Source organism: Rhinolophus hipposideros (genome assembly GCF_964194185.1).
Source record: "Rhinolophus hipposideros genome assembly, chromosome: 21".
Taxonomy (NCBI): domain Eukaryota; kingdom Metazoa; phylum Chordata; class Mammalia; order Chiroptera; family Rhinolophidae; genus Rhinolophus; species Rhinolophus hipposideros.
The window spans coordinates 41552005-41576839 of record NC_138067.1 but is presented as its reverse complement, the minus strand read 5'-3'; the positions used below and the strand labels follow the sequence as shown (position 1 = coordinate 41576839).

Here is a 24835-nt window from a genome sequence, read left to right as displayed (position 1 = left end):
CCGGATTTTACTTTTTTACACTGAGAAGGGAGCCCCAGGATGATTTTGGAGAGTAAGATGATGTGACTTAGATCTTGGCAAGACCCCGGGACTGATCTGTGGAGAACACACTGTTGGGGAGCATGTGTGGGGTGCAGGCAGGGAGATCAGTAAGACGCTAGGAGAAAGATGATGGAGACTCAGGTCGTGGTAAGAAACGGTCAGATTCTGGATATAATTGACAGGCGGATGACAGGATTTGCCGTCAGGTTGTAAGATGTGCAAGACAAAACAGAGTCAAGTTAACATCAAAGTTTTTGCTCAGAGAACTAGAAAGATGGAGTTGCCATTGATGGAAATGAGGGAGGCTGTGGATTGAGTAAGGTGAGGTGGTTGGGTGTTGTGGATTACAACCTAGACCGTGCAAGATTGGAAATCACCATCCAAATGGTGATGCCAGCGAGGACGGAGCAGGAGGGTGGGTGTTTTGGGGAAAGGTTGGAGAGACACTGAGTGCCATGACCATGCTCCAGCACTGCGCCCTCTCACCTATGGCTTCCATACTTGCCCACTCAGGAGCCTCCTTAACAAGCCCAAGAGTGAAATGACCCCAGAGGAGCTGCAGAAGCGGGAGGAGGAGGAGTTTAACACGGGCCCACTCTCCGTACTCACGCAGTCGGTCAAGAACAACACTCAGGTGCTCATCAACTGTCGCAACAACAAGAAGCTCCTGGGCCGTGTGAAGGCCTTTGACAGGTGAGTGCCTGGGTCTATTCTGTTCAGGCTGGAGAAGCAGTCCCAACTCCCGTCTGAGGAGCCTAAATATCAGGTTTCTCAGAAGCCAGGGGAGTGAGCATCTTAAAACCCGCTGCCCCTCCAGCTGTGCAGTACAGTAGTTATGGGCATATCCTTACGAGCCAGTCCTCCTGGGTTTATGTCCCAACTCTGTTCTTAGCAGCCACATGACCTTCGGCAAGTGACTGTCTCGTCCATGCAGTGGCAGTAATCATGGTGTTTGCAAAGATTCAGTGGCTTAATACATGGGAAGTGTAGTAAGTCACTAGAAGTACAGCATCTGGCACACAGTATGCTATTGCCTAGTTATTATATAATACGAGTGTGCACCCATGCCAGGTACTGTTTTCGGCTCTGGAAATACCACAATGACTAAAATACACATGGTTCCTGTACTCGGAGCGTATGGTATAGATAGGGAAGCCGACAGCAGATAATGTGTCAAAAAGACAGAAGCTGAGAACTCATATGAAGAAAAGGGAAGCCCGGTAAGGGTATGGAGTACTGGGAAGGGGGTACTTTCTTAGATGGGTAAACAGAGCAGCCTCATGGGAAGAGGCAGCAATGAACAGACCTGAATAAAAAAAGGAGTAAGCAAGAGTCTGTGTTTCAGCCAGAGGGAGCGACCAGGAGTTTTTCTGTCTGGCCTTCAGTTTCCTTATAATACCCCTCAGAGAACAGTTGTAAGGACTCAGTGATACTGGGTATGAAGAGCAAAGGGCTCCGTACCTGATACGTGACAAATGCTCAATAAACCTAGAAGCTGCATAGTTAGCATCTGGGAAGTGCTTTCTTCACTATAGTGTGCTGAGGCTTGATTCTGGAATGTTCTGGCCACTAGCTATTATGTGACCATGGACAAGTCTTTCCCTCTGAGCCTCAGTTTCCTTTTGAGTAAAATAATAAGAACAACAGAAAGTGCCAAGCACAAGGAGGCAGATAGATCTGTATTTGAACACAGGCTCCGTCACTTACAAAGTTTATGATCTGGGCTGAGTTCCCATCATCGCACTGTGTTTAGTTCCTGCCCTAGGCGTGGGAAATAACATCTCCTGGGTGAGGTGCAGTGAGGATGGCTTAATGCTTAGAAAGTGCTCAGAAGAGGCCCATGCTGGCTCAGTAGGTGGTGGTGTGTGTGTATATATATTTTTATTTTATTTTATTTTAATTTTTTTAAACTTTTATTTATTTTAAGTGTGTTTTTCCAGGACCCATCAGCTCCAAGTCAAGTAGTTGTTTCAATGTAGTTGTGGAGGGCGCAGCTCACAGTGGCCCATGTGGGGATCGAACCGACAACCTTGTTGTTAGCACTACGCTCTAACCAACTGAGCTAACCGGCCACCCCTATATGTATTTGTTTTAAATTCTTTGTTTCTTTTAAGGTGACTCTCCTTTTCCCCTAGTTCCTCCTCTGCCCTCATATTAGTCTCCTACCTTAGTATGTCTCCTGCCACGTTTGACTCGCATACATACCTACATCTAGGGAGTCCTTTGTGGTGTTAGCTAACAGCTTTATTGAGGTATAATTGACCTGTCCTAATACAAAATAGTTTTTAAAATAGACTCTTCCTTCTGCTCGTAGGCATCTTGTTTTTCATACATATCAGTGGTCTGAGGACATCGTTGCGAGTCAGCTAAGACGTTCTTAACCACCGTATTTATTTACTTCATTATGTTGTTTTCTTGCGTGAGCAGTGTAATGCGCAGTTGAAGCAAAATTCAAAAGATATAAAAGGCGCCCAATGAAGAGCAAGTCTTTCCTCCCCACCCCCCGACTGCCATCCCCAGGGACCTCACCATGGCTAATCTCTCAGGTCTCCTAGAGTGTCACTAGACTATATCATACGTATAGATATTCATACATATAGATACCGTCTGTATAGGAGGATGTTTTTTCTGTTTATTTTTGAATCACTGCTAATGGCATAGCACACAGTTTTATTTTTATTTTTTTTTTAATTTTTATTGGGGAACAGTGTGTTTTTTTCCAGGACCCGTAAGGTCTATGTCAAGTTGTTTTCAGTCTAGTTGTGGAGGGCGCAGCTCACTGGCTCATGTGGGAATTGAACCGGCGACCTTGGTGTTATGAGCACTGCGCTCTAACCACTGACCCAACCAGCCACCTCAGCTCAGTTTTAGACCTTGGCTTTTCCCATTAATATATTAGGTTGGTGCAAAAGTAATTGCGTTTTTTGCAATTGTTTTTAACCTTTTAAATCACAGTTACTTTTGCACCAACCTAATACCTCAGAAATGTTTCTGTATTGGAATGCTACTTCTTTTTTATCTTATTTTTCTCTAAATTGGTAATCTGTTCACATAATTCCAAAAACAGTAATAACAGTCCAATGAAAAGTTTCCATCTGGCTTGTTTCCAGTCTCCCTAGGTCACTCCACTGTCCCCATTTTTTTCTTACCACTTGGTGATATTTCTGTGTATCGTCCTATCCCTTCACCTTGCTTTAGTTTTTCTTCATAGCAGGTTACCACCACCTGACCGCATATAACAGGTCTCTCTGTTCACTTGCTTGGAGTCCTTCTCCCCTCACTAGAATGCATACCCCATGAGGGCAGAGATAGCGTATTTTAGTTCTTTGCTATAGTTATTGTATTTGTCGAGTGAGCAGATGCTTGCTGTTACCACATGTGCCCAGCTGGCACCCTGCGGACGGGGACAAGGCAGGACTGCAGTGGAGGCTCATGAGCTGCCCCAGGGGCCTCTGCTTCTCCAAAGAAAAGCAGCTCCTTTGCTGATGCTTCCGAAATAACTCGGAGTTAAAAAGCACCATTTCGTTGGCCTTCACCCTGTGCCGGGCCCTATTCCTTCACAGGAATGCTGTGTTGCTTCATTTTATTAATATCTTCCCAGCAGCCCTAGGAGGTGGGCGCCATGAATGTCTCCATTTTACAGAGGAGGAAACTGAGGCACACGGGTGAAGGCCTTTGCCCGACTTCGACCTGAGGATTGGCAAAGGTGGCGTCTTGGCCCGGGTCCTACACCTACCCCCAGCCGGGCAGTCCGAAAGCGGCCCCCTCACTCGCAGTGCCTCTCCACCCCCTGTCCCCACCAGGCACTGCAACATGGTGCTGGAGAATGTGAAGGAGATGTGGACGGAGGTCCCCAAGAGTGGCAAGGGCAAGAAGAAGTCCAAGCCAGTCAACAAGGACCGCTACATCTCTAAGATGTTCCTGCGAGGGGACTCGGTCATCGTGGTCCTGCGGAACCCCCTCATCGCTGGCAAGTAGGGGCCTCCTCCTGCCGTCAGAACTCGCTCCCCTGTCCTGCGAAGACCTGCCCTCCCAGATGGGAATAAAAGTCCTGTGTTTTTTTCTAGTGGCCTCTGTCTCTTCCCAGGGCCTTAGGAGTGGGGTGGCCTTGGGGGGAGGGAGGAGGCAGCTGGGTATGGGGTCGAGCACTGGGATCAGGACCTCTGAGCAGGTGAAGAGGCCCTGTCTGTGTCCCTTCCAGGCCTCAGTTTCCCCATTTGTGAAGTGAATCAGATGAGGAAAGCTTTTGCTCTTTACCTATTTTCTACCTTTACCTCGTCACCCTGTCTCTCCTTTCTCCCTCTCAATGAGTCAGCCTTGCTTGAAATTTCTTCTGGTCTTTTTTTCCAGTTGTTCGGTCAGGAAACATTCCCCAAGTGCCTCTTCTGTGTCCAGCTCTGTGTTGCAATGCTGTGGGCGCTTCAGTGCCCGGGAGAGCTCCCGACCTGCCCTCACTGACAGTAGGGGATACACATTTAAAGCACTTGGTACCCAAATACTAATAGCAATCATTCTATCACCTGCTGAGCTGTTGGGGTGCCAGCCCTACCCCAGTGCTGTTTAGACTTCCTCCCAACCCCTCTGAGCAGGCACTATTATTTATTACCTCCAATTTCCAGAAGAAGGAACTGAGGCACAGAGAAGTTGTGTCACTTCCCAGGGACACTCAGCCAGGAAGTGGTCATGCTTTGATTCAAGCCCATCCTGTTCCTCAGCCTGTGGCTTAACCCCTGAGCTCTGCTGCCCCTCAAAGTAGAACCTGATTACTCTTGAGAGAAATTCTCTGACAAGCTTAGGGAAATAGAGGTGAGAAAGGGGGGCTTACTTATTGGGGGAGATTCCTCGGATACACATCGGGCTTTCCCCAACCCAGATCTCTGTGTTCTGTCTCTGCCTGCATTTCTCTGTCCTCAGATAGGGCTGACCGCCAGGTGGCTGCGGGAATTGGAAGGCCTGAGGTCAGGGTCTTTGACACTGAACTGAAAGGCACAGCCTGAGCTACCCTGTAAGCCGGGTAGTGGCCAAGCTGGGGGCCCTGCAGCAGGAGAGGGTCTGACACACACAGGGCAACAGCTGTGGGATTATAAAGTTGCACGTTTACCGGGTGGTCTAATTGGAACTTCCATCTGTGGGGTAGATACTAGAGCCATCCCATTTTACAGATGAGAGAGCTAAGGCCCAGAGAGGGTAATGACTTGCCCAGTGTCACTCAGGAAATGATGGAGCCACGTTCAGACTTAGGAAGCCAGGGCCTTATGAACAGTCTTGACCATGGGGGAGCAGGATGGAGCCACAATATTTCATAAAGTGGGAGCAGTGGTGCTGCTGCAGAAGACATCCCTGGCAATTAGGTTCACGTGCAGGAGCAAGGACAGACAAGCCTGGAGTCATGGTCCTGTGTTCATATCTGTCCCACCTGCCCCTGGTTGTTGATGTGTCCTTCCTGGGAGATGGAACTTGGTTCCCCTGTCTTGCAGGCTGGTGACAAAGATTTCAGCCTGGCACCCTGCTTTTTCCATCCTCACCTTTCCACCCAGCTCCTTGCTCAAATGGTTCCTGATCACCTCTGGCTTCCGTGGTGAAGGTGAAAGCAGAGGCTGCAGGAATAGCACCAGGCCAAGCGTTTAATGTGCATCGTGCCTCAGACAGTAACCTACAAGGAACTCATTGGACTCTCAGGCAAGGTACCATCATTACATCCATTTCCCAGAAGTGGAAACAGGCCCAGGGAGCCTGAGAATTTCCCCAAGTCACACAGCTAATAAGTAGCCAAACTAAGATTTGAACCAGGCTGTGGCCTGCAGCTTTACTCCTACATCACCTTTCTAGAGAAGCAGCCCTCAGTGTATTTGGCACGTGTGTGTACACACTCAGTTTACTTGTACACATTGCAAACAGTTAAATTATCAGGAGATCATACGAACATCTCCAGTTGGGGCTTTCTCCTAGGCAGTGACGACAGTGGCAGCACGATATTCATGTTCTCATGGCAGCGTGGCTGAAGATGCGCAGTGCTACCCTCCAGGGTGTTGAGGCCACTCCAGGCACCCAGCCCTGCAGCCCACCTCAGTCATTTCCCTTTATGGCCTGGCCAAGAAGATTCACCCCCACAAAAACCCCACAGAAACAACTGTTTCTCATGCTTTATTTACAAGGACCCTACCCTAGGGCCCTATCCTCCCAGAACCCACAAGAGGGATCCAGCAGGGGCACCTCATGCTGTCCAGGGAGCTGGGGACCCCAAGGAAAATAACGACACCCAGGTACTAACTGAATCTAAGTGTGTGTGGAGGGGGAAGGATTTAGGAGTGAGGGTCTTGTGTGTGTACAGGTGGTCCAGCTACAATGAAGCTGTTGGCTTCCCCTCCATTTCCCAGTTCCCAGGGGCTGCCCAGGAGGGCGGCGTGATGTGTGGCCTCACTCCCCAGCTAGCAGTGGTCCTGGCCTCTGGATGTCAGCTTTCAGCTCTGAGCTGCCCTGAATTGCCTGTGTTTATATCTACACACTGAGTCCTCTCTGGACCCCAGTGCCGCTCACATTTCTGTCTCCAAGTCTGACCTTCCCCGTGAGCTCCAGATCCTTAGTCCCAGCTTGGTTCTCCCCACCCTGAACCCCATCTCCCTCTTTCCTCTCTCCACTGTCCCAAACCTAGGAGTCTTCCTGGACTTCTCTCCTTACTACACTTTCCTCATGCGATACATAGGCAAATCCTTAGTTCTACCTTTAAAACAGCTCTCAAACCCAACCACTTCACACCCCTCGGTGGCCACCACTCTGGGCCAGCCACCATCAACTCCTACTGGCAGTCTTTGCACTAGGCTCCCAGCTTCCATCCCCGCCCCTAATAACGTGTTCCCCCCACTGGGCAGACAGAAGGATCTGTTTAAAATATGAGCCCATGAGCTGCTCCTGCTAAGGATTTTCAGTTCACCCGGGATACGTGCCCCTGCCCACTTCTCTGTCCCTTTGTGTTGGCTCTGACTCATCCCACCCCAGCCATGCAGGCCACCTCTCTATTCCTAAGCCACGTCTTGGCTCCTTCCTGCCTCAGGGCCTTTGCAGGTGCTGTTCCTTCTGTCTAGAATCTCGTCTTCCAGTTCTTCTCAAAGCTGTCTCCTTCACCTCTTGCACACATGGCTTAAAAATGTCACCTCAGAGATGTACTTCCAGACCACCTTAATTCCCCTTCGAATTTTCCTTCATAAGCCATTCCACAGTGTATGTGTAGCTTGATGTATTGCCTTCACGGTCTGTTTCCCACACTGAATTGTGAACTCTAGGAGGACAGGGCCCTTGTCCTCTGCTTCCTTAACCCCCATTTACCCAGCGCCCTCCACACAGGGCTTGGTATACAGTAGGCGCTCAATAAATAATGCTAACTGAACACAGGAATCCCACTGCCTAGCAGTAACTTTCCAAGACCGGGCTGGCAGCATCCCCAGGCCCTGGGAGAGTTCCCGAGGACGGGACGCGGCCCGTGGCGACCTGGCCGAATCCAAAGCCCAAGGGCAGGGTCCCAGAGGCACGCTCCGGGGGCTGGCGCTGCTCCTCGCTGAGACTGCGGCGCAGGCGGCAGCGGTGCCATCCACGGCGGACCTCCGACTGCACCTGCAACCGAATGGCGCTCAGAGGCGGTGCCAGGCGCGCCGTTCGCTGCGCAGCCGCCAGAGGGCGCCCCGGGGCTCTCCCTACCTCCTTGTTGATGAAGCAGTAGAGGACGCCGACCAGCAAACCCTGCCAGAAGAGGCGCGCCGTTAAATGGGGGGTGGGGGGGATGGGGGGTTATAAATATCCCTTCAAGAGCTCGGACGCTTGCCAGGCCCCAGACCACTTTGGCTGCCACCCTGCTCCCAGACTTGCAGTCACCTTCTCCCTGGCTCTCAGCTCCTCCCCTTGCCCTCCCTGGTTTGCTGATCAATAAAGAGGTTAAGAACAGGGGATCCTGGATGTGATAACAGCTTCCCTACTTTCTTGCCCACTTGGACAAACTGCTTAATCCCTCTGGGCGTCAGTTTCTTCATCTGGAAAATGGGGTAGTACAATGGTCGTTGTAAGAATTGAGGTATTAATATGCAAGAAGCTGTAGTGCCTGACACATAGTGTTAAACCTTTTCCTTAATTTCATTATAACTTACCATTATTATATATGACATAATCATTATTAATTATTAATCAACTTATGATTACTTAATTTTAATTGTTAATGATCATTAATTCTTAATAAATTAACAATCATTAGTTGTGTTATATTTGTATAAATGTGTTTTACATATGAATTTAAATAAATATAAAACCGTTCATAATTAATAAATCACGATACATTAATACAAATCAATTATTTATGTTATTGTTAAGATATTACTTGTCCTATCTCCTCCTTGCTCCCGCTGGCTCCCACTCCCTCAGCGAGGCCAGCCTTCCACCATCACCACAGGTACTCTCTGCCACCTCAGGGATCTTGCACTTGAGATTTCTCTTCCTGGAACATTTCCTCAAAATATGTCTCCCTGGATCCATCACCTTCATCCAATCTCTGCTCCCATATCTTCTTTTTAGGGAGGCCTTCCCTGACCCCGTCTGTAAACCCATTCTTCTTTCATCCTCATCTCTATTTTCTTGCCTTTTCCCCCCTACTAGGCACATCTCACCATCTGCTATTCTGTATATTTCATTCATCTAGCTTGTTTAGCATCTGTCTCTCCCACTAGAGGGTAGGGACCATTTTGTTCTTGGCTCTGTCCCCCCATAGTAAACCTGGAAGGGTGCTTAGCATATAGTAAGTTTTTCATAAATGTTTGCTGAATTTAATGAATGAACAGCCTTGTGGGGAGACACTACTGTCGTCCCCACTTTAGAGATGAGAAAACTGAGGCCCAACGAGGTAAAGCATAGTAGGGACTAGGGCAGAGCAAGCAAGTTCAGGTCAGTTTTAAACTTTGGAGTGAGTGCCTCCTTCCATTTTGCGCTTCAAGCACCTCTCTTGCCTCACCCTAGCTTCTACCCTGATGTGAAGGCCACAGAGCTGGGAAGTGACAGACCTAATTTGGCCCCATCCCTGTCAGGTCTCAAAGCCCCTGATCTCCACCAGGAGGCAGTACAGCTGAGACCACCCATCTCCTGTCTAGGTTCCTGCTGCCTCAGCTCATCACAGCGCTAGGTCAGTATTTTGTGTGGAGTGAATGAACCGAACCCCATCATCACATCCCATTCAGTGGCCGCGCCAGAGGATGACTGTAGCCCTCCTGCCCTTCTGGGGAGAAGGGCCACACAGGTCGAAGGATGTAGCCCCTGTGCCCAGCCTGAGCACCTGGAAGGAGCTGAGGACGATCTCAAAGCCGAGCTTGGCGAAGCGCAGGGTGCCCCGGGCCTGTTCCTCTGTCACGGGAGCAAACACCACCTCGTGGACACCCAGCAGGGGTACCAGCGTCAGCGTGGAGCGAGCCAGCCTGGGGGTGGCAGTGGTAGAGGGTGGCAGTGGTCCCGCGGCCCCGGGTCCCCCATCTTACACCCGGAACCCTTCCCCTTCGTTCCTACTGTCCTCCCCCCGACCTCAGCCGGTAGTCCGGGCAGCGCATCTGCCGTGTCCTCAGCTTGGACACGAGGACGCCAAGAATGCGGATAAAGATGAAGAAATTAATCTACGGGGAGAAACAGAAGCTGACCCAGCCCGACCCCGTCCTGGGAGGCAGAGGGTGGAGCCCCGCTTCCCAGGATGGGAAATCCCTGAGGACGGCCTGGAGGAGGTGGGGCCGGCCGTACCAAGATGGTCATGAGGATAGGGGTGCGTATGATCCACCAAAAGGCCTTAACATCGTTCCGCTCCCAGCACCTGAAGGAAGGGTTTTAGAGTTGAGATTGAAAACCACTAGATGCACCGGATCTCTCATTCACTCTCCAGGCCCCGCCCACCTTCCTTAACGCCACACCCACATTCCTTTAAAGCCCCGCCGTTACTATCCAGGTCCCGGTCCTCGTCTCGCCCCTTCCAGTAATCTACGAACACGATCTTTACAAGCTCCCATTCCTTTAGAACCCCACCTACATCCCCTCCCAGCCCCCAGGTGACATCGGAACCACCCCACCCCGCCCGTGTCCCTTAAAGCCCCGCCCACCTCCCAGGCCCAGCCCCAGACCCCGCGACTCACTGCGTGTTCTCGTACAGGTACCTGACGATCACCCAGGGAATGACGAAAAGAGCGGGGGCCCCTGTGCAGACCCCGACCCCCCCCCACCCCGCCGCAGCTGTCAGAGCGCGCACGGGCCCCGCCAGGCCCAAGACCCGCGGAATTCCCACGCCGGGGTGGGGAGGCAAAAGCCTAGAGACGGGAGGAGACCTGAGGCAAACCAGGAGGGCAGTGGGGCCACGGAGGCGCTCTGGGCTGGGCAGGGGACAGGGTCGGGGCTCACCCCAGCCGAGGAGCAGGTAGTAGCGGAAGTGGCCCCCTTCGGAGCCTCCCACAAGCATCAGGAGCCTGTGCAGGTAGATGCCCTCCACCAACAGCCACGTGTAGTTGGCGCCCACGCAGTACTGGGTCACAATCTGGGCTGTTCGGCAGGCGACTAGAGCCTAGGGGGGTGGCCAGAAAGGGAGGTGGCAGTGAGGGCCCCCCAGGTGCCCCCAAACCTTTTTCCACCTGGTTGTCCTTCTACCCCCATCTCTTGCCATCAAATATTCTCCTCCCACACTCCATCACCAAAGGATGGTATCTGTGGTTGGTTTCTCTCACCATACAAGAAGTCTCCCGCTCTACCCTCTTAAACAATTGATATCTTCCATCTTGCTATCAGAATTCCCCCCCCCTTAGCCCCCAAATATGGCCTCACCCACCCCATCTCCTAAGAATTGAACTCAACTACTCCACCTATCCAAAGGTTTCTTCCATTTCATCACCCCCCTCCCACCGGCATATGGACTCTCCCACGCATGGTTCCCTAACAATTGGCATGGTCCAACCCATCACCTGATACTTTTTCTTACCTCTGCCCCCAGTCTCTAGTCTCTCCCACCTTGTCTCCCAGTAACAAACTGGTATCTACCAAATCCTCCCCCACCAGTTAGCCTCTCCCATCCTGTCTCTTCCTCATCTCCAGCAGAAGACTCTTTCATTGGTGGAAAAGTCCAATGATGGGTAAGATAATGAAAGAAAGGGAATGGAAAATCCCAGTAAAGGAGGTGATGATGTCAATAATGGAGGAAGCTGAGTTGGGAGGGCCCCTCTCCAAATGTGTTTGGAGGGGTCAAGAGAGAGATACTGTTGATAGTGTAGGAGGTAGTAAATAGATTGGGAAACGCCTAGCCCCACCAGAGGAGGCAGAATCCCAATAGGAGAAAGAGGGATGAAGCTCACCTGGTTCCGCAGGATAGGGGCCTGGCCCCCAGTGGAGAGGCCAGGTGGAGGTAGCAGCCGGTCTCGGGTAAGGATGGCAGCTGCCCGCAGCATGAAAGATGTGAACAGGTTGATGTGGACGTAGTTGCGAGTGCAGTGCAGCCGCCTGGGGGGGTTGGGAGGCAGTGTCCCTGGAGACGTGTCCTCCACTATCTAGAGCCCCTTAAACCACCTCATGGCCCATCTTCTCACAGAACCACCACTAGGTGCTTGTTGATGGTGGAGTCTGACCATTCCATCTTACAGGGCAAAATGGGGCCTAGTCACTGCCGCTGCCACTCCAGGCTGGGGGGTCCCACCTGAAGAAACTCAAGATGAGCAGGGCTAGCAGCAGTGTGGCCAGTGACAGGGAATAGCCCACAGTGTACACAATCTGTAGCCGTTCCAAGATCAGCCTTTGGTCCTATGGGGGTGGGGGACAAAGGAACAGAGCTCAGCTCTTCCCCCAGGACCAGAAGGGGCAAATCCTCCCCCACCAGTTACCCTTTCCCACCCTGTCTCTTCTGCTCTTTGTTCCTGCCCAGCACCCCAATTTTCTCTCGGGGATCCCGCTACTCTTATTTGAGTGGGACTGACTTTACCACTCAGCTCCAGGGCTGGATATGTGACCAGCCAATTAGAGCATTATATCTAACCCCCCGCCCCCGCTGCCATGTCACACACACACACACACACACACACACACAGAGTGATTAGTCCAGGGTGGGCATATGACCCAAACCAGGCCAATAAGAGTTAGTCCAACATTATTATGCTGGAGCTATTGAGAACGAAGTTCAATCTCCGCAGCGTTGCTTGGTTGGTGGGATGTGAGCCTGGTGCTAATGGGGAACACCTTTTCCACGCCACAGAAAAGATGAGGCCAGAACAGAAAAAAACAGGCACAATATGGTGAGAGACAAAGAGATTCCCAACATCATTTGAGCACCTAGACCCAGCTGTGCCTGAGGCTATGGCCTTCTACTTTTCAATCACAGAAGCCAGTACATTTTTTCTCCATCATCAAGCAAGTTTAAGTTGAGTTTCTGTCCCTTGGAACCCAGAGCTCTGAACAGTACAAGGGGTTTCAGGCTGGGTATGAGGATGCTGCCTTTTCATCTTTTCTTGGACGTTCAATCTGAATCTCTAACCTATTCTTACCTGAAAGGTCTCATTCTTCTCTGGGTTCTCACACTGAGAATGGTCTCTCCAAGGTCCCCATTGGCCATCACTGCCACACTGGCGGAGGACAAAGCCCGCAGCCACTGCAGGGGATCAGAGGCACAGAGAAAGAGACGAGACAGAAAGACCAACTGTGATAAAAAGGCAGAGAGAGAGAGAGAGCCAAAGTGATGGAGATGATAAAAACCCTCATATAGCATTTTACACGTATTAATTAATATTCATAAGAAGCCTATGGAAGAAATGCTCAACCTCACTAACCATCAGAGAAATGCAAATAAAAACCACAATGAGATACCACCTCACCCCAGTCAAAATGGCTATCATCAATAAATCAACAAACAACAAATGCTGGCGCAGATGTGGAGAAAAGGGAACGCTAGTGCACTGTTGGTGGGATTGCAGATTAGTGCAGCCACTATGGAAAACAGTATGGAGGTACCTCAGGAATCTGAAAATGGAACTACCCTGTGATCCAGTAATTCCACTCCTACGCATCTACCCGGAAAAATCCAAAACTCCAATTCAAAAATCTGTATGCACTCCTATGTTTATTGCAGCACTTTACACAATAGCCAAGATATGGAAACAACCAAAATGCCCATCGGTAGATGACTGGATTAAGAAGCTGTGGTACATTTATACAATGGAGTATTACGCAGCCATAAAGAAGAAAGAAATCTTATCATTTGCAACAACATGGATGGATCTAGAGAACATTATGTTAAATGAAATAAGTCAGAAAGAGAAAGACAAGTACCATATTATCTCACTTATATGCGGAATCTAAAAAAAAGAATAAATGAATGAACCAATCAGAAACAGTTTTGGGGACAAAAAGGGAAAAACCGAGAGTTGTTAGATGGGCAAGGGCGGGGATAAGGGGAAAGGTGAAGGGATTAGGAAGCAGCTGGTAACCACAAGATGGCCTCAGGGTTTTTGAAAATTAATTTGGGGAACGTATTCAATAATGTTGTAAAGATTTTGTTGGGTATCCAATGGACATGCGTCCTATTTGGGAGACCACCTCAGAGATAATGTGGATGCCTGATCATGGCATTGTACACCAGAAGCTAAACATTAATGAACGCCAACTATAATTTTATATATATAATGTGATGGCTCGGTGCAAGGTCGGAGGGATAGTGGATGGGGGGAGGGGGGTTCACAGTGTGAGGGATATAAATGATGAACGTCTAAGTAAAAAAAAAAAGAAGCCTATGGAATTGGTACTGTCATCAATCCCATTTTACAGATGAGGAGGTTGAGGCATAAAGAAGTTAAATAAACTGTCCTGGGCCACATAGCTAGTTAGGACAGGAAGACCAGGATGCCCAGAGACAGACTCAGAAAAGAGAAAGTAAGAACCCGGTGGTCCTCAGAGATACAGAGACAGAGACAGAGGAGGGGCATTATGTGACAGAGCCAGGATCAGGGTGACCCAGCCAGGGTTAAACATACAGAGGGAAACACCGAGACAGAGAGGAGCAGGAGATGGGGTGTAGGTGAGCTTTGAGGGAGTGGTGTCTGGGGCAAGACTTAGGAGCTGTTTGTTTCAGGGAGAGCCTGAGGGCCACTCACCATGGCGATACCAGGGCAGGTACCAGGGGCAAGACGCACGGGCAGTGGCGTTAGGTGCAGCGTAGTCCCAGCAGACGTACATGTCGAAGGACCCGTTACAGGCGAGGCCTGGGGTAGACGTGGGGGTCAGATGTCGGGGACCTACTCACCCTGAGCCCAATCCTTCTCCCCACCTTACACACACAAGCCCGGCCCTAGCCCCGCCCACCTAGAGTGGTCCATCCCTGCTTCTCCACAGCTCTGCTCATCGGACCCCGAGGCCCCGCCCATCCTTCCAGCCCCACTCTCGGCTCTGTCCCCACCCCATGCAAGTTCCCAGTGCACGTGCTTCCCACTCTGCGAGGCTCTTCCTAGGCTCCACCCCAAATCCCAACCCCTTTGCGGTTCATTTCAGGCTCTACCCATTCAGTGCAGCCCCACCCAACACCCTGCCCATTTCAAGCTTCTTTCCAGGCCTCTCCCACGAATCCGAGTTTCGCCCCAGTCCCCACGCTCTCAGCTCTAAGCCTTTCCCACCGAGGCCAAGCCCACCCAGGCCTCTCCAACCCAGCCCACATCTACCCCAGACATCTCCTCTTTCAGGCCCCGCCCGTTAGTCCTAGGCCCGCCCCAAACCCACCCCTCTCCGCCCCCGCCCTTCCCGTCCACCCAGCCCACCCCTTCCCCAGTCTGACCCGCGGGGGACTCCGCCGTCTCCAGCGTCTCCTGGCACTCCCTGCGGTAGCGTTCCCAGCGCTGGTACAGCTCCCCCGCCGTCTGCCCCTCAGAGCCTGTCTACGGAAAGAGAGAGGGGAGGACCCCCCAACCGACACCCGCTCCCAGACGGTGTGGGCCAGACACCCGAGAGGGACTTAGAAGGGGGGGCTGTTCGCTTTGCCCAGAGTCTTGGGTGGCTGAGAAACCTCTCCTAACTCTTGTGGGGTACCTAGAAACCACCAGGGGAGTTGCTGTGGGGGACTGAACACCTCCAGGAAAATTAGGGGAGTGGCTGGAAATCATCAGGAGGATTTGAGGGCGAAAGAAGAGAGACTAGAAACAACCATCAAAACTTGAATCTTGGCAAGTGGGGCAGTCTTAGACTCTCGGCGGTGGGGGAAGACTGAAAACCGCCCCCAAACCTCCCTCCAAGCCTTGAACTCCTGTAGCTCCCCGAGTCCTCACCTCCGCCATCCAGAGCAGCGGCCCCCACAGCGAGAACAGCAGTCGCAGCCGCCAGGACGGACAGTTTGTCATCGTGAGCGCGGCGGGGCATGGGGAGCGAAGGAGGTCCGGTCACGGAGGGGCAGCGCGGCCTGGAGGGTCCAAGAGCAAAATCCGGAGCCTCTGCCCTCCGCCCTAGAGCCACTCGGCTCCGGAATTCATACACGCGGACTCGGAGGCAGCGCTCCCCGCCGTCCACACACGTGAGAATTTGGGGGGAGAGACACGTGAGGAGGGGGCGAGGCTGGGATTCGACACGTGATTCCGGGGCTCACCCCCAGCTGTTTCTGGAGCAGCGGCTGTGGAGGGGGGGGCTGTTTGCTGAGGGCGCGGTTGCCCTAGAGCTGCGCTGGGCGGAAGCACTAATGTCACAGGGAGTCTAGACCTAGAGACTACGGGGAACCTGGGGACCATCTTGGAAAGGAGGGCACAGAAACCGTCAGGCATGGAGCTTGAAATGACCCTCGGAGTTCCCACTCTCCGAGCCCAAAGGGTTTTCAAATCGCAGATAGGAACCCGACCTTATAAACTTTCCTCGCTGTGGATAAAGCCTGAGTGGATGGGACAACCCTCTCCTTAGGGACTAGAGAGGCGTCAGACCCTGGGCTTCGGTTTGTAGGGACCCATATGTCTGGACATTGGTCTAACTCCCAACACCCCCCATCTAGCACCACGCGGGGAAAGCGGGGGCAGGCAGGATCTCAGACGGAGCCCCAGAAAGACAGACGCGGAGTCAGACATGCATGAGAGAAATACAGACACAGAGATACACGGAGATAGAAGAGACGCACAGCAAGAGACCAGAAACCGAAAGACAGAGGCAGAAATGTGGGCTAGGAGACAAAGAGAAGAGAGACATGGGAGAGAGACACAGAAAATTGGGGAAAGAGAGATGGAGGTACAGAGCTATCAAGAGACCAAATAGAAATTGGGATGGCCGGCCGCGGGGAGAGCCGGAGAGCCGGCAGACCGACGACAACGACGACGACGACGACGAGCAACCGGCTGCCTCAGCGGGGGGAGCGCAAGGCTCATAACACCAGCATGGGCCAGGGAGCTGTGTCCTACAACTAGACTGGGAAACAACGGCTTGACTAATAACTTATGTGGACATTGTTTTGGGCTTGAGCATTTGAAAATTAATACAGTGAATGGTCATCTTGTGAACACTGAAAAAAAAATTGGGAGACAGAGACCGAGAGGAGGAAGAGATTTTGGGGACAGAGAGACATAGTCACAGGCTAAGAAACAGAGAGAAATATAGGGACCCACAGACTTGAGGGGGACATGGGGGCTAGGATAGGGAGAGCCCTCACCTGTCCTGCTGCTGCCTCCGCTGCTGCCTCCACTGTCTCGCCTAGGCTCTGGAATAGGGGACAGCCTGTGGTGGTGGGAGGGGGCGGGGCCAGGGCGGGCCAGGGAAGAGGAAGGGGGAGTTCTGGGGCAAAGACCCAGAGCAAGGGGCCAGTCATTTGTGAGTATCACAGCCACTCAAGATCACGTGGGAGAGCAGTCACGGAGTCATCATCCCAAGGATGCCCCCAATACACAGTCTCTCATAGTGTCCCATCCAGCCATCGCCCACAGAGCTGCAAGCAGTCACGCAGTCAGTCACAGGCACAGTGACACATATAATCCCATTCACTTAGCCACAGAGAGGCTCAGAACAGAATCTCACAGACTGTTCCTCACAGAACATGTGTTCCTCACAGTCATTCACAGTCATACAAGCTACAGTCACACCCAGAGAGCCAAGGTCTCTCACCCAAAGGTTGACAGTCATCCACAATGACACACAGCCACATATAGGGGGCGTGGACTCCTCCACTCACACAGTAAGACAATCACAATGTTCCATAGTTCCAGTGATACTGTGTCAATCACACATTCATGGAGGTCACATCACCATCTGTCTCCCCCACTGGCCTGTGTGCCCCGTGAAGACAGGGCCAGGGCCTCTCTGTCACCACTGGGTCCCCAGTGTCATTCAGCACAGGTTTGGGCAGAAAGGCTCAAAGAATGACTGTTGATGAAATAAATGCACACAGTTATATGGTTTCTCACATAGTCATATACTCCTTTTTTTTTTTTTAAGGAGGGCGCAGCTCACTGTGGCCCATGTGGGGATCATACCGGCAACGTTGGTGTTATTAACCCAAGCTCTAACCAACTGAGCTAATCGGCCACCCGATATACTCTTTAATGACATAATCTGAAGGTTACACACAATGTTACACAACCAAACACATTGTTTCACACGTCACATAATCACCTACAGGGTCTACAGTCACATCCCAACAACACACATTCCCCATCACTGAGGCACACACTTTCACAGGCTCCCAACGTCACATTGTCATACTGTCACCCTCAGTCACATCAAGTGCCATGGTTGTACAGATATGCCACTCTCTCCATCACAGACTCACCCGCACTCACAAGTCACACGGGATCACATACCAACATCCCACAATCACACACGAACCCACAGCCTCACATGGTCTCATGGCCACAATCACACTGACTCAGACACCTCACAATCTCCTCTTCCAGTGTCTTCCTTTGCCCTAAAATATGGAGAACATCTGTACATGTAAGAGGTAGGACTTAGAAAGTGAGTCCCAACTCTTAGTACTCTCATCCCCCTTTAACACAAACCACCAATTCATGCACATTAATCATGCTATTAACATTTGTGAGCACACACTCCCCTGAGACTTATAAGATAAGTGGGTCAGAGGCCAGTCTGCCCATTTTGCAGAGGAGAAACTGAGGCCCAGAGGCTCCAAGAGAGGCAGGGAGTAAGGGATGGCATGAGGTCCAGCACCAAAAGGAGACAAGTTGGGGGAGGGGAGTGACTTGGGGGGGATCCTGGCTTCCTGGCCTCCAGCTGGCCTCCCTGCTCTCTGCCCCACATTCCTGGCGCCCTCTGGGTCCTGGGAAAGGCTCAGTTCACGGGGAGAGGGAAAGGGGTCAGAGATTGCCCAGCACCTCGGCACCTCGGGGAGAGGCTGGGGTTAGGAGGGAGTCTCTCCTTGGCCCCCAGAGGGCCTAGGGCTCTCTCTGGTGGGACTGGGAAGGTGGAGGGGGAAAGGCTGGAATGGAGGAAGGGAGAGAAAAGAAGGGAGGGAGAAGCAGAGGAAGGGAATCGAGGTGGTGAGAGAGACAGGAAAAGAAACCAAGAAAGATCGAAGACAAACAGAGACAGGAAGAGACAGACACGAGAGAGACCAAGAGGAAGAGACAGACCAAGAGAGACAAATGAAAAGAATTCGAAAGAGACAGAAATACGGAGAAATGGAGAGAGAGAAACTAGGAGAGAAAAAAGGGACCAAGAGAGGGAGAGAGACAGAGAAGACGTATAAACTGAGAGATAGAGATATTGAGAGATGAAGATGGGGAGGGTGAAGGGAGAGAGAGCCTGAAAGATGAAGTCTTAGGAGAGATGACCGAGTCAGGAGCCATGGCTCATAACCCCTCAGCACCACCCCCACATCAGCCCCTCCAGGAGAACACAGGGCAGAATAGCACTGGGGGGGGGGCATGGAGTGCAGGAGGGGAGATGTCCAGGTCCCTGAGTGGCCCCCTGCCCCTCTCAGCCCTCCTGGGGTCTTCTTCAGTCTCCCAGCGTCTGGGGAGAAGGCAGCATGGCCACACGGGCACTCTTTGGATCTTTGGAGAGAATTACTTAGTTCTTGTGCTCAGAGCTTCCGGAAACTGCAGGTAGAGAAGCAACTGTGCCCTCTCCTCTGCCCTTCTCTCTGTTGTCCATTTCTATCCAGGACACCCTCTCTCTCTCTCTCTTTGATCTGAATTTCTCCTTTCTCCTTTTCTCCAAGCCCCCACTCAGTTTGTCTATCTTCCTCTCTTGCTTGCAGAGCTGTCTTTTCTCTTTCTTCCAGTTTCATTCTGCTCCTCTGCTTATTTCTTTTGCTCTCTCTCATACTCAGATCAGCCGGGTTTTGCCTCTCTACACTTTCTCTTCTCCTTTTTGCCCATCTTCTTGCTGGGTGCCTGTGGGGACAGAGCCCCAGAGAGCAGTTTCCAGGCTCTTGGCCTCACATAGAAAGATGCTGGCTCAGGTAGTAAATGACCATCAACTGTGATTGGATGGCCATCAGCCGTGGCTAGTTGGCTGTCAGCTGTAACCAGTGAGCCATTGGCCACTAATGTAACTGCTATGTCTGCGCTAGTAGAAAATGGGGGCTAACAAGAAGATGGTGGCTCAGCTAGCAAGCGCGATTGTAGTTAGCACGGCGGATTGCAGCTAGTGAGGAGAGTCGGTCACTTGGCAGCAAAGTGGACAGCAGGTCGCACGTCGTGTAAAACTGGCAGATGTTTGCTTTTGTGTCTTGACGGGTCGCCATCGAGAATATGTAAGCACCTTCACTGTGAGCCCCTGTTGTTCCAGCACGGTACCCCGAGAGACCCAGAGAGAGAGAGTGGCAGTGCCCTGAGAGCCCTGGTTGTGCCCAGAGAACCTGGTTGTGTCCAGGATATTGCATTCACCTCCAGCTTCCTCGCACAGGGCCCCTCGCAGAAGATGCTTGTCTCGTAGATTGTGAGGCTGAGAGCCTGGAAACTACTCTGTGGGGCTCTGTCCCCACAGTGCCTATCTGTTTCTCTCTCTCCATTGCCTCTGGCCCTGGGTTTCCAGGCTGTTGTCCCCTTGCCCCCACCCCAGCAATGACCAGGCAGTGCCCCCCCCCCACTTCAGGATGCAGTGGTGGGGAGGAAGCTGGAGGGCCTGTGCCTCCCCCATGGGGCTGCCTGGCCAAGCAGAGCGTGTGGGAGCAGGCAGGGGCCTGGAGTGGCAGCAGATGGTGCAGGAGAAATGAGGCAGAGAGGGATGGAAAGAGGGGGCGCCTCACGAAGACTGATGCCAGAAATGGGAGGTTGAGATGGCCTCCTGAGATTCAGCACTGCTGAGAGGAGGCCTGAAAGAAAGAGACCCAGAGACAGACAGAGATAGCAAGAGAGACAGAGACAGATAGTGTGTGTGCACTATCCAGACAGATGCCTAGAGAGACACACACAAAAATCATGGGATCCAAGGAGAGACAGAGACATAGAGACATGAAACCCAGAGAAAGACAGACTTGGAGCAACAGAGATAGAGATAAGAGAGAGAGAGAGAGAGAGAGAGAGAGAGAGAGAGAGAGAGAGAGAGAGAGAGAGAGAGAGAGAGAGAGAGAGAGACTTGGAACGCAGATAGATATGGATTGTGTCTCAACACAATCAGACAGAGATGAAGCGGAGATGCCCAGGTCCCCTCGCCCTCTTCCGGGAGCGGGGTGCTTCCCCCACTCCGTCTCATCCTTTTCCTGTCCCCCTGCAGTACGTCTCCATAGCGACCTCCCCAGATCCTGAGGGCAAATATTGTCCTGGCCAGAAGCAGCGGGGCTGTGTTGACATAATCTCGCGCGGGTGGGGTGGGGGATCCAGGAGCCTGAGAGGCCAGGATGAGGAGGCAGGAAAGCAGAGGGGCTCTCCGATGGGGCCTCGCAGACGGCTCCAACTCACCCCCACCTCCAAATCCGGGTGCAAACCTCCGGGCCCTGGGAGGTGCCCAAACCTGTAGCCTTGGCTGCCCCCTGGTGGTGGTGGTGAGTAAGCCCTGATGGCCCTTTCCTAGCTGAAGCAAAGCAGGCTGGCCTAGGTATTTTCCCTCAGGTTTCTGGAGTCTGACCCCACTATCCTTTCCCCGCAGCACTTCTTCTGGTCCAGGACCCTCCTTTCTCAGATCTCTTGCCCCAGTCGGGCCCTTCTCCCTTCAATCCACCCCGCCAATTGTCCAGTAGGGCAGCCAGGCAGCCAAAGTGATCATGCTAAAGCACAAACCTCACCCTGTCCGTCACCTGCTCACAACCTTCCATGGCTCCCCAGTACCATCAGGAGAAAGCTCCACCTCCTCTGCACAGCTTTCAAGGCCTTCTCTGAGCTCTCCAGCCTTCTCTCCATGTATCCCTAACTCTTTAAACTCTTCCCAGTCCCCAACCTGGTTCCAGCAGTTTTCTCTACCTCAAATGGCTCCACCAGTTTTTGTTGACTCTTCCACACCCACTTCAAAGTTAGCTAATTCATTCATTCAACAAATAATTATTTCCTTTCCTGGACTGTGAGCTCTGTGCTGGCAGGGCTGGGGCTGTCTCAATCACTGCTGGGTCCCCTGCATTGCCCCAACACTGGTTTGACACAGAGCAGGGTTCAACTCATTATATTGAGGACCCAGGTGACCATGGTAGCCCTTGCCTTGCTCTCATGGAACTCCCAGCCCAGACACAGACCTACATAGGGAGATAGACTGACAGAAGGAGAGGTAGAAAGAGAAACACAAAGAAAGAAAGAGTCCGAAAGACAGAGGAAGAAGGAGAAAAAGCCCAAGGTTAGAAGTAGTAGTGCCTACGGCCATACCACCCTGAATGCGCCTGATCTCGAAGCTAAGCAGGGTCGGGCCTGGTTAGTACTTGGATGGGAGAAGTAGTAGTGATAGTAGCAGTAGTAGTAGTAAGTACCATATATTGGGCATTTTACATATATGTATCTTACTTAATCCTCATAACAGACCTGCAGCAGAGGTATTTTTATCTCCATTTTCCAGGTGAAGAAACTGAGGCTCAGAGAGAGTAAATAACTGGCTCAAGGTGACAGAGCTCCTATGTGATGGATCAAGGACCCAATTTCCAGACAGAGACATAAAGAGATACAGAGACAGTGATGAGGGAGAAAAGTAGCATGGAGAAGAAGCAAGCCTAGAAGCAGAGAGAAAAGATAAAGCAAGACCATGAGCCCTGCCCCCTACCGCCTGGCAGAGCCGCCCCCTCCCCACTCCTGTTTTTGACATCTCTCTGTGAAAGCACTTGTAATAAAACTCCATTAGCTGTACCCAAAAGCCACTATGCTGAGCACTTGACAGGCATGAGATCACTGAACCTGCTCTTCTCCCCTGGGAAGTGGGTGCTGGGATGACTCCCATTTTGCAGAGAAAGAAAAGCCAGGCAATTCCCCCAAGGTTTTGTGTTAGCCTCACTACGTTCCCCACCCCCCAACACACAACCCACCAGCCTAAACTCCTGCCTATGGTTCCCTCATTCACACCCTGGTTTTATTCCCTTCCCCCAACACATAAAGCACACAGGGTCTGAATTCCCCTGGGTTCCCACAGTCCTCTGGGGACACTCCCATAACAACCCTTAGCACACTGCAGCCTACTGCAGAGTTCTGTACATAGGAGTCTGACTTCCCTTCTCCTAGAATCATCCGGATGGATGGTGGGAAAAGTGGGAGTTTGCGGAGCAGGAAATCTGAACTCCTGCTTTGTTTCTATCAGTAAAACAATTAGCTGTGATCATAGAATAATGGCCCAGATCTATTTTGGTCATCATTTTGAACCCATTATTGATTGTGAAAATTAATAAAGGGAAACCTCACTAAAATGGATCTGGGAGTCCAGAAGGGGGAGCTCTCACACAGTATCGCTCCATGTCAATTACCGGAAAAACTGTCAATTATAAACCCAACATACGAGTAAGAATCCTCAACAGAAAAGAATCATCAATTATAGGCTCCAAAAATAAACGATGTATTGCATCTCCTATAAGAAATCGACTACTCCAGCAATTCAGTTAATGAGAAACCATCATCTCTCTGAACTCTCGCTTTTCTCCGATGGACTTTCCTTCAAAACAACCCCTCCCAACTTCCTCCGCAAAATAACATTCCTCTCCTTTGTTTGTTGGACTTGCCTATGGCTTTTGCTGTAGCTTGCTTTTCTCAAATTGCAATTCTTTACTGTTCCCAAATAAACCCACTTTCCATTTTCGCTGGTAAAATAACATTTTTAAGGTCAACAGGGACTTGGTGACTTACATAGTACGTATTCACTGGGAAATGAATAGGGGTTACGGTTACTATCATTTATGTACGCCTACTGTGTGCCAAGCAGTATACTCATGGGTGATTTACATCTGTGGCCTCAGTGGGGGCTTGGATACAGTGATAAACCACAAACATCTTCCCACAGGCTTTGAGGCCCTGCAAGATCTGGTGAGCCCATTACCTTCCTGACCTCATCTACCTCCTGCTCTCCTCTCCCTCTGCAGCTCTATTCTCACCAGTCTTCTTGTTGCCCCAGAAATATGCCAAAATCATACCTACCTCTGGATCTTTGCACTTACTGTTTCCTCTCTTCTTGTCATTCACATCTCAGTCCAAATGTCACTTTCTCAGACAGATCTTCCTTGGGCCCACTTTCCCTAAATCAACCTCACTCTCCTGTCCTGAATCATACCACTTTGTTTTATCCCTGTAATACTGGGATCTGAAATTATCTTACCAGCTCCTTGACTGTTTTTTCATCTGTAAAACGATGATGCCAATAGGGCTTGTGGTAAAGATAAATGAGTGCTTGGCATGTAGTAGATACTTAATAATGTTAGCTATTTTAATTTGCTTTGTGTATGGTAGCTTACCTCTTCCACAAACTGCAAAATCCATCAGAAACAAACTCTAGGGTTGACTTAGTTAATACTGAAACTCCAGGACCTAGGACAGAGTTTGGCACATAGTAGGCACTCAGTAAACATTTTTAAATGAATGAGAGAGGTAGGCAAGATAGGGCTTCCCCACTGCCCACACGTGGTAACTGACGTTCATTCAGGGCCACAACCAGAAAGGGTTGGAGTCAGGAGTCAAACCCAGATAAATCTGGTTCCAAAGCCCTGGGCTTTTGCCATCGGCAAATCTCTTCCCACTTTGGGCTCTCTTCCCTTGCCCATAAAACAAGGTTTGGTCATGTCTAGGTGCTGACCGTCATTAGGGACTTGGGGAAGGTGGTCCACTATTTTAATTAATCAATTAACTAATTAATTAATTTATTTTACAGTTGATGGGAGTCCACTATTCTTTAAGTCAATTGTCAGGTTTTCTACCCTCCTCTCTTCCCCCAACATCTGAGCCAGCTCCCATAGACCACCAGCCCTCCAGGCGTCATAGCTGGACCCGTGTCAAAATTCGGACTGGATAATGAAGTTGTGGGAAATCAAGGCTGTAGAGAAAGAACTCAGGGGCTGCTGATATGGAAGTGGAAGGAAAGGTTAAGGAGGGACAACAGACGTGAGGAAGAAGCTAATCCTATGAGGCCGTGTCAAGGGCCCTGGGCGAAGTACCAAAGCCTTCCGATGCTCCAAGAGGCGGTGCCAAAGGCTCTGGGGGCGTGAATAGGACAGTAGCCCCCGCAGGATTCTGGGGGTGGAGCTAAAACCGCTGGGGGCGGGTCTAGATCTAATAAACAAGGGCTCTAGGAACTGGGCTAGAATAAGAGTTCCAGGGAGGAGCTAGTGGATATCTGGGTGGATTTAAGACTCCAGGGTCGGGTTCTAGTCTCACAAGGGAGATTTTGGGAAATCCATTCAAAGATTAGGGAGAAGGTTTTGGGAATATGGGAGTGTCTTCCTCCACCCTAT

At 51.1% G+C, this 24835-nt stretch overlaps 2 protein-coding genes across 10 annotated transcripts in view; one reads left to right on the top strand and one right to left on the bottom strand.

The window, feature by feature from the left end:
* The window catches only part of SNRPD2 (small nuclear ribonucleoprotein D2 polypeptide), a 30133-nt gene extending 26022 nt beyond the window's left edge, over positions 1 to 4111 (top strand). For all 3 annotated transcript variants that reach the window (XM_081032221.1, XM_081032219.1, XM_081032220.1), the window contains exons 2-3: positions 556 to 735; positions 3846 to 4111. In XM_081032221.1, coding sequence (XP_080888347.1) covers positions 584 to 735; positions 3846 to 4020 — 327 coding nt within the window. In that variant the 5' untranslated portion in view covers positions 556 to 583 and the 3' untranslated portion in view covers positions 4021 to 4111. The remainder of the gene's footprint in view (positions 1 to 555; positions 736 to 3845) is intronic.
* A 2060-nt stretch (positions 4112 to 6171) lies between these two features.
* Positions 6172 to 16746, bottom strand: GIPR (gastric inhibitory polypeptide receptor). Of its 7 annotated transcripts, XM_081032213.1 has the most exons (14): positions 16688 to 16746; positions 15333 to 15463; positions 14846 to 14945; positions 14172 to 14279; positions 12570 to 12673; positions 11729 to 11832; positions 11391 to 11535; positions 10450 to 10609; positions 10188 to 10248; positions 9802 to 9871; positions 9592 to 9680; positions 9350 to 9488; positions 7735 to 7776; positions 6172 to 7650 (listed from the first exon to the last, which is right to left on the bottom strand). In XM_081032213.1, exons 2-14 carry the CDS (start codon positions 15402 to 15404, stop codon positions 7444 to 7446), a joined length of 1401 nt encoding a protein of 466 aa, XP_080888339.1. In that variant the 5' UTR covers positions 15405 to 15463; positions 16688 to 16746; the 3' UTR covers positions 6172 to 7443. The 7 variants fall into 7 exon arrangements, with proteins under 7 accessions (XP_080888339.1, XP_080888336.1, XP_080888337.1 ...); XM_081032210.1 differs by having other exon boundaries at positions 10188 to 10609; XM_081032211.1 differs by having other exon boundaries at positions 6172 to 7776.
* Positions 16747 to 24835: the final 8089 nt, after the last annotated feature.

Bases quoted from the DNA above. Each gene is read 5' to 3' on its own strand.
- GIPR (XM_081032210.1), bottom strand. From the start codon at position 15,404: ATGACAAACTGTCCGTCCTGGCGGCTGCGACTGCTGTTCTCGCTGTGG. The intron at 14,280-14,845 runs GTCAGACTGGGG...CGTCTACCCCAG, and splicing joins GACGGCGGAGTCCCCCGCGG to GCCTCGCCTGTAACGGGTCC. The intron at 7,777-9,349 runs GTGCTCAGGCTG...CTCTTCTGGCAG, and splicing joins TCGTCCTCAGCTCCTTCCAG to GGTTTGCTGGTCGGCGTCCT.